At 53.7% G+C, this 8,521-nt stretch overlaps 3 protein-coding genes; 2 read left to right on the top strand and 1 right to left on the bottom strand.

Moving 5' to 3' along the window:
* The first annotated feature begins 4,989 nt into the window (after positions 1 to 4,989).
* Positions 4,990 to 5,889, top strand: CHC_T00000608001 (hypothetical protein). XM_005710222.1 is given in 2 exon segments: positions 4,990 to 5,670; positions 5,671 to 5,889. 1 exon segment carries the CDS (start codon positions 4,990 to 4,992, stop codon positions 5,668 to 5,670), a length of 681 nt encoding a protein of 226 aa, XP_005710279.1. The 3' UTR covers positions 5,671 to 5,889.
* A 120-nt stretch (positions 5,890 to 6,009) lies between these two features.
* Positions 6,010 to 7,563, bottom strand: CHC_T00010112001 (NADH:ubiquinone oxidoreductase). XM_005710221.1 is given in 3 exon segments: positions 6,010 to 6,981; positions 6,982 to 7,352; positions 7,458 to 7,563. The coding sequence occupies 2 exon segments, from the start codon at positions 7,561 to 7,563 to the stop codon at positions 6,982 to 6,984; spliced, it is 477 nt and encodes a 158-aa protein (XP_005710278.1). The 3' UTR covers positions 6,010 to 6,981.
* A 140-nt stretch (positions 7,564 to 7,703) lies between these two features.
* CHC_T00000606001 (hypothetical protein) lies at positions 7,704 to 7,991 on the top strand. The gene has a single exon (XM_005710220.1). It carries the CDS (start codon positions 7,704 to 7,706, stop codon positions 7,989 to 7,991), a length of 288 nt encoding a protein of 95 aa, XP_005710277.1.
* The last annotated feature ends 530 nt before the right edge of the window (positions 7,992 to 8,521 follow it).

Here is an 8,521-nt window from a genome sequence, read left to right as displayed (position 1 = left end):
CCTCGCGCTCGAGGCCGCCCTCGTCGCAGAGCATCGCCCCAAGTACAACGTCTTGCTCAAGGACGACCGTCGCCATCCGTACGCCCTCATCACGTTTTCCGACACCTACCCCAGCATCGTCGTCACGAGGACCCGCAGGAAGAAGAGGGAGGAGGACGCCCTGTACGGGCCGTTTGCGAATGAGCACAGGTTGCGACAGGTCCTGGCCTGTATTCACTCGGTGTTTCCGCTCAGACAGCGCCCGCGGAGATTGTTTGCGGACAGGCCGTGCATCAACTACGACCTCGGCAGGTGCCCGGGCGTATGTCAGGAGCTCATCCCGCCCGAAGATTACGGCAAGACGATTGCCAAGGTCGATAAGTTGCTCCGGGGCAGGGTCGAGGAAGTTGTCGAGGAGATGCGCGAGGAGATGAACGCCTTGTCCCTTGCTATGCATTATGAACGAGCGGCCGAGTGTCGCGATCGCATTGCTACTATCGAGCGCGTGTTTTACGCCCACGGTCTAGGGGAGGACGTCGCACAGCCCGGGGGACGCCAGCTTGTCCGCGAGGCGGAGGAGGCCGCGAGTATTGTCGCGATGGACCCGTTTGTTTCGCGTGATGTCTTCAGTATTGCCCATTCGGTTGTTGCGGGCAAGGTCGTCTTGTTTCAGGTTCGCGGCGGCAAGGTGATTTCGAGGCTTGTTTTTTCGGTCGTGCCGCATGAGGGCGCGTCGGCGACAGGCGAGTTGCTCAACGCCGTGCTTACATCGCATTATGCGGGGGCCGCGCATCCCATGGAAATTCCCGAGGAGGTCGTCGTCAGTAGTCCAGTTGCTGATGCCGATGTTTTGAAGCAGGCGCTTTCGGAAAAGAGAGGCAAGGCCGTTTCGATACGGTTGCCGGGGTCGAATACCGCCTCCTTGATGCGTATTGTGCAGCATAATGCCGATACTGAGCTGCGGCTGGAATCGCAACGAGCTCTAGATGTCTATCGTGATGTGACGGATCTATCGAATTTTCTGAGTTCGTACTTTCCCCATCTTGCGAGTAGCAATAGAACGGAAAACATTGACCGGGCGGACGCGGGAGGCCATGAAGCGCATGTGGATCAGGCAACACAAACTCGGTCTTCTGAGATTGAATCGCTCACTGTGCCTCTGCATCGAATTGAAGGGTATGATATCTCCCACACGGGCGGATCCAACGCTGTGGGATCTATGGTCGTTTTTCTAGACGGTTTGCCGGCTCCTGCAGAGTACCGCCGATACTATCTCAATGATGATTCCTCATCAATGGGGCATCCCGATGACTTTGAATCAATTCGCGAAACTCTGAGGAGGAGATTTCGGAATTTGCCTGTCGGAAGCATGTCAAATGCCCTTGCATCTTCCTCACTTCCAGACCTGTTAGTCATAGATGGTGGTAAGGGCCAACTGAGCGCTGCAGCTGATGCGTTGGAGGAAGTCGGACTGAAGGATATTTTGCCCGTTATCAGCATTGCCAAGGGTGAGGAGGAGATATTTGTGCATGGGAAATCGCAGAGTATCAATTTTGACAACGAGAGACAGACGCACTTTATGAATGATGGAATACGTTTGGTTTGTCGGATCAGAGACGAATCTCATCGTACTGCTGTCAGGGCTCACCGTCGGCGTCGAGGAAAGCAAGTGTTGACCTCGGGGCTCGGCTCGATTGCGGGTCTTGGGGCTGTTAAGCGTGCGGTACTCTTGGAGCACTTCAAGGGCAGCTCGGAAGCTGTCGCGCAAGCCTCTGAACAGGAACTCAAAATGGTTACAGGGATAGGACCCGCCTTGGCAAAGAAGATTCATGATCACTTTCACTCTTCTGCCAAGGAAAATTCGCAGCCGGTTGTAGACGCACCTCAGGGGGGAATGTAGAGAAGCGGTCGCGTGAAGAAGTGCTACAGTTTCGCGAATGCAGTGCTAGAATTAACGTGAATGGGTCATGAGATTCCCTCGTTCATGACTTCAAAAATGTCGCAGTAACAATAATTACATGGCATCGGCGCCGAGCAATGCCAGAAAAGCTTACCCAAACATGGCAGAATGCGAAGCAAGTGCGCGACAAATTCTATTTCGGAAAGCGTGAGGCGGGTCGCCCATGAAGTCGTCGCTTCTTGTATTTATTGGCTATCGCTTGAGACGGCCTTGTCTGGCAGTAGCTTTGGAGAAATGGCCTTTTGTAAATCACTAACTGTTTGGCCACTTTGAAGCCCCGATTGTCGTCTTCTTTAACGGGTCTTGTCCCTTTCAAAATCCCGTGGATCCTCCTCATCGTCGTCTTTCATGACATGGTCCTTGCCCTTTTTGGAGCCCTCGCGGCGTGCTTCTATAGCCACTGTTTCGGCGAGATGAGACTTTTTTGATCCTTTCTTAGCGGTCTTTGGCCCCGGGGGAGTATCCGTTTCGCTCGACTCTAAGGCACGTTGGATTAAGTTTCTTGCAACGGGCGGATCTTCAACATGAGCTTTTGCCTCTCTAGCTCGTTTCCTGCTCGATAGACTTCTCGTTTTTCTTGGGGAAGAAACCTGCGTAACAGGGGGTTCAGCAGAATTCAGTGGACGCGGCCGCTCTGGTGTCTCCGGTACCGATAGCTCTTGCGGCAAGTGTAGAGAGCCTGCAACAGGTTGCCTCGGTCCGGCATTTTCTGGAGTACAGTCCTCGGTGTTCCGATCCGCCTGTTCCTTGTCAGTGGTTTCACTGTCCATTTTCCTGGGTTCTTCTGGAGGCCCCTTTTCATATGCCTTCCGATTCGACGTCGCGGGGAGAGCTGTTGTCGTTTGGGTGGCAAGTTGCGAACAAACTGCTGACGAATGGCACCATGGCTTGTCGAGAAAGCGATACATGTTTTCTCCACTCTGCACGCTGCGAATTCTCTCCGACAGCTCTCGAAATACCGCAACTCTGTGACTTAGGGTTGTCAGACATATATCCTAAGGACGGGGGTACTAAGCACAGGATCGCGCATGTAAACGTCTAGTCGTTTGCGCCCTACGCGTATACTTACTTTGCCTTTCTTTCTTCGATAAATGTATCCATTTCAGGTTTCGCGTCCATCTCAACCTCTTGGCACACCTTTTGCGCTGCATTGCGGTTCTGCAAGCATTTTACGTGAAGCGTGCCAAGCTCTTCGTTGAGGCGGTTGATATTTTTTCTTACGTCGGCGATGGAATGCACAATCCCATCAAGAAGTCGATCGCAATAGTACATAGGTGCAACCATGAATTCAGTAGGGGCTTGTATGAACCGCTCGCGTGACGCTGATGTTTTTGATAGCTGTAGTAACAGTTCACAATACAAGGCAACCATGACGTCAAGGGCTTTGCCGAGCAACGTAGCCTTGTCGCAGACGTCAAACTCACTCGTCCAGCGAAGCAGGCCGAACTGGAGTCTGGGGGGTACGGCTGGTGCGGCAACGAAACAAGAGGAACAAAAATCGTGTGAGGAGAAGCATGGTGTGCATATCGTGCGATTCCTTTGTTGTGTGTTGATTGGACGTACATAGTATGCGTTCAAATCGGGTTTCGCTAAAGAGGAGCGGACCTCTGCGACGTTTGTTTTCTTCTTTAGCCTCCTGTCTCTGTGGAAATCTGACAGAACTTGAACCTATACTGAGCATTATTTTCGTCGTCAGGTGGGAGGAACGCCGCTCCTGTTGAGACCCTGTGACATGGGAGTTTCTTGTTTCTTTTCTACAAAATGATCGTGACGGTATCCGCGAGAAGACGTTGAGCTGTGGCGTGGGATTTCTTCAAGTGTGAAGAAGAAGGAGCAACCCTGTGTGACGAAGTGCGTTGCATGACCTATCTCCAATGTTGCACGGCTTGACTGTGTTGTTTTCATCCACATTTTTAAGAGCGCAGCGTCTTTGAATTTCCCGCCAATCTCGTCGAGGCGGTGAACTGCACTATCCAGTTGTCACAGTTGTCGACGTGATGTTGGCGGCAACAACATGACGTCACATCCTCGTTGTCAAGCTTGCCAGTACCCCGCTGTATGAGATATTGTGCCTCCGTTACATTAAGAAGACAACGCCGAGGGTGCACCCTTCGAAGCCATTTCAAGACGAGAGACTCGCACTTGAGTGCGAGTTCAGCACGTTTTCTTTCCACACCATGTCCTGTACAGCACAGGTACAAGTACAAGTACAAGGATTCAGGGTCTTCCATTCGCTGTTTTGAGGATGACAAAGTCATAGCTACGCAACATATATTTTATATTATAACATTACTTGTATAACATTCTGCTCTGGTATATTTGCATCTTTGGCGACGAGAGGACGCAAGACTCGAAGATACTCTTCGAAGGGTAGTAACTAATATTGATTTGAAGTAGAAAGACGGACGAGAAAGTAGTCCAACAAACGCATTCATTCCCGGGGCCAGATTTGACACGTCCTCCAGAACGCAGCCAACAACCGCCCTAATTTCTGGAAACTCTGAATCAAATGTCCCGGCACGTTCTTCCATGTCTTCTAACTCACGCAGAACATACTTGCGGTCATTCCACTCACCAGCGCCACAAGAGAAAGTACTGAGAAGCCCCAGCCCCTTTGCTCCAGCGATGCTGGCCCACACGCCCTGTTGAACGGGTCCTGCCCCGCTATTTGCTCATTGTAAGCCCCCTGATTGTAGCCGTACACGGTTGGAGAGCAAGCCGACTCTCTCCATCAGAGGGCTGCCCAGCCATGCTCGCCTGAATGACACTGCGCGTCTCTGGTGCCGTTTGCAACTCTAGCTCTGTGGCCGTTATATCTGGCCTTCATCGCACGCCAACAGAACACAAGACCAGACATCTCCCCTATCCGTCATGACCATGCCGCAACCAGACCCAATGTCCGTCGAATCTATTCCTCTTCTTCAAATACGGAAAGCCACTGCTCACTGCGCCGCACTCGTGACGCGTTTAACAGCCCTCGCAAGGCCGCCGACGAATCTCTCGCTCCACTCTCGGGCGTGATTGCCTCATCTTCGCGCAACCTCCCGGCAATGCATCTGGCGCGCGCGTGTGGCCGTCGACCAAAGTGCCACCTTCAACTGGCATGCGCTGCATTTATCTTTCTCTCACTCCTTTTCGCAGCGGCCGGCACGCCAATCTTGGCGTCTGCTTCTCGCGCTTCGGTGCCAGAAATTCTCGCAGATGCCATCGGTCCAGTTGCCAGTCAGGGTGACACCGACCCTGGGGAGTCAACATCGGTCTCAGGCAGCGCTGCGCAACCAACCATGATAACCGTCGACAATGTGGGATCGACAAGCACAGACCCGGAAACGGACCTCGAAGGGATGGACGTCGGCACACCGCCGTTCTTCCCTTCCCCAAGCCCAATGCCAATAGTTGAGACACCCATACCACCATCACCGTCAGAAGAGCCTCTACCGGAGTCTTCCGCGGACGCGGACCCATCTTTTTCTTCGTTGGAGACTGATGGCGGTGTCACGGAGCGTATGGGCGGCATGTCTATGGCCGGGGTCGCTACGGCTGCTGTCGTTTGTTCAGTGGCGCTTATTCTGGTGTGCGCGTGCTGCGTACGAACGCGACGGAGACGGCGGCTGGCGAACGCGGCTTTGAAATCTGTGGACGATGACGCCCATATATCGACTGATTTTGTTCACGGGTTTGAACGGCGGGAAAGTATCCCATGGGGACATCCTACTGCCACGCCGAGATGATAAGAGGTGTTGGGGGTCGTCATGCTACCGATGCGAACTGGGATGGGCAAGGTTGCGGGAATGTGACGACCAAGCTGGTGGAGAGCTGGGAACCATCTTCAGCTACCAGTAGTTTGCTTGAGAGTGTACAGAAAGTGCGATGCATGTTTTATTGACGAAGCAGTCATACAAATAATTTATTCGATGCCAAGTTTTTTTAAAGTCAACCCCCATGTGCTGCCATGCGCTGTATGTATCCACGTTGTCCTTGAGGGCCTCCTTTAAGAGAGCATCCTCAATTCGCAACTCGCAGTACCCTTGGTACAACACAATTTGTGATTGAAGCATCCCCTTTTCGTGATTAGCTACGACGCAAAGCAACGTTTTCTCCGCACTCGCAAACCGTTCATCCTAGAGACCAAACCGTTTCCGATTTGCGGCAAAAGTATAACGACGGGACGCGTTCCATTGTGCACCACTGCTTGAGCATACTACCCTTCGAAGGGTACATTCCCACTATGGCAAGCATCCTAGTCAAAACCAACATCAACGCACCGCCATCCGCTGTGTATCAAGTACTTATGGATTTCCCCGCATACAAGGAGTGGAACCCGATGGTTCTTCAAATATCCGGCACGCCATCTGTTGGGGAAACAATCGAAGCAGACGTGAAGATCGGCACTCGAGCGCCGATGACATTCAAGCCAACGATACTGGTCAACGATATCAACAAGGAGTTGCGGTGGGCTGGCATTTTCCTGGCGGCCTTCGTTTGTAGAGGCGAGCATTATTTCACAATCGAGGAGACGGAGACCGGTTGTGTGTTTACACATGGGGAAGATTGGTCGGGCATTCTAGGACCTTTCGTAACTAGAATTCTTGGAAAGGAAACGCTCGAGGCAAGCTACAAGGGCTTGAATGACGCGTTAAAGGAACGGGTGGAAGCAGAGGCGCATGAGCAAAACTAACCTTTTAGTCTTTGCATCGCAGGACGACGTCGTCCAACATCAATTCTTTGTCTGCTAAAAGACGCCCAAGATGCGAGCAACGCAAATGCCCGACGGGAATTGGTGGTAGAAGAAGTGAAGCATGTATTATGGTAAACATGGCGCTGCTTAAAGCAAACAAAATTGACACCTGATTAGTCCTCATCACGGACAAAGTCAGCACCAGCGTCGCGCTCAGATTACTGATTCCGTACCCGCAGAATCTTCGCGCAAAGCATCATCAATCCCAGCTCAGCCCTTCCAACCGCGCACCAGCCACTGCCGTTGTCCTCTCCGACGCAAGCAACAAAACGCAAGCTGCAGCAAAAATCCTACTTCCCACGGCTCACTTTAAGTCGAGCACCTTATCCTCACTATCCGGCTTTCCGCCCTCCGCCTTTTTCCGCCCTTGCGGTGCCCAAGTCTCGTACTTTTCCGATGCATTCCCGTCGAATTTCTTCGACAGGCGGTGGTGCGGCGGCACATACGCGTCGCGGGTGCCCGTGGGGTTGCCGCTACTCGGCTTTTCATACACCGGCCTCGGCAGCGGGTGTTGCGACGGAGCGTCGTCGGTGTTGTGATGAAGCCAGGCATGCCACTCCGGCTCGACCTTGAGGCTGTCCGGGTTGCGCTCGTCGACGTACTCGACCCAGCGATCACGACCGTACGTCTCGGTCCTGTCCTCGAAGTAGCGGTTTTGAAACGTGTCCTCGCCGACTGCGTAAATTCCCATTCGCGCACACAACGCGGCGCGTCTGCCGTTAGAGTCTGGCGGCGGAAGAGATGGGGGAGGGGTAGGGGTGGCGGACAGGGAGGACGTACCGTAGCAGGACATGGTTCCCATCTTGTTCATCTTGATGGCGCGGACGGTGCCCCACAGGCCACGCCAGCGAGCCTCGGCGACCAGCGAGCGGATTGCAGACGCCATGGCGTGGCGGCACGACGACTCGTAGAAGCGCGTGGCGCTTTTCGTGCAGGTTGGGGGTTGGGAGCGATCGGGCCTGTGTGTCGGAGGTTGACTTCGCTGTTAGTGGATGAGGGAGACCATGGATTGCAACACCAAAGGAAATGAAAACGAAAACAAGTTTGAATAAATTTTATTACATGTCGCCCCGGAGTGGGCCATCCCTCCTTCCTGTACACACATTCATCGAGAGTGCCAGCTGCCGCCTGTCTCTACTACCGTACTACCGACTATCGACTACCGACTATCGACTAACGACTATCGACTACAAACTACCAAAACTTTACAATCCACCTTGCCCTTGCCTCTTGGCCTTCCTTACAATGACGACGTTGGACGTGCGCAAGCGGTCGGCGGTTCTCAAAATCTCTGCGACGTCGCAGGGCGGATAATGCAGCAACAGCTTGATACACTCGACGAAATCGGCTGCGAGCAGCGCCTCGCGAATGCGGATGAGCATGGCGACGCACACGTACCTGACCCATCCGAGCCTCTGCTCGGACGTGAGGAACGAATCCCACAGCTGGAGCAAGTCCGGCATGGCGAACTCGCGCGCGAGCCAGAGGCGGAGCCAGCGCAGGGCGTAGAAGCGAGTCTCGATCTTGAGGTCCTCGAAGTGGCGCTCCAGCTCGGGGTCCTTGATGCGGAACAGGGCGCGGAACTCGCGCAGCTGGCGCTCGATGCCGTCCGTGTCCGTCTCGACCACGGCGTAGCACCGCTTGACCTCGGTCATGACGATATCGAAGCAGAAATAGGCGTCGGCCTCCACGTCCGACAAATCCGCCCTGCGGTCCTCGCTGAACACGAGTAGGAACGGGGCCGCCAGCTCGTTCATGCCTTGGCGGTACTTGAACTCCGGGTGGACTTTTGCGTACACAAACAGGATCCTCTCAAGGCTCTCGTACAGCCTCGCCATGCGATG

Source organism: Chondrus crispus, genomic scaffold (assembly GCF_000350225.1).
Source record: "Chondrus crispus Stackhouse genomic scaffold, scaffold_534, whole genome shotgun sequence".
Lineage (NCBI taxonomy): Eukaryota > Rhodophyta > Florideophyceae > Gigartinales > Gigartinaceae > Chondrus > Chondrus crispus.
This window is presented reverse-complemented; position numbering and strand designations above follow the sequence as displayed.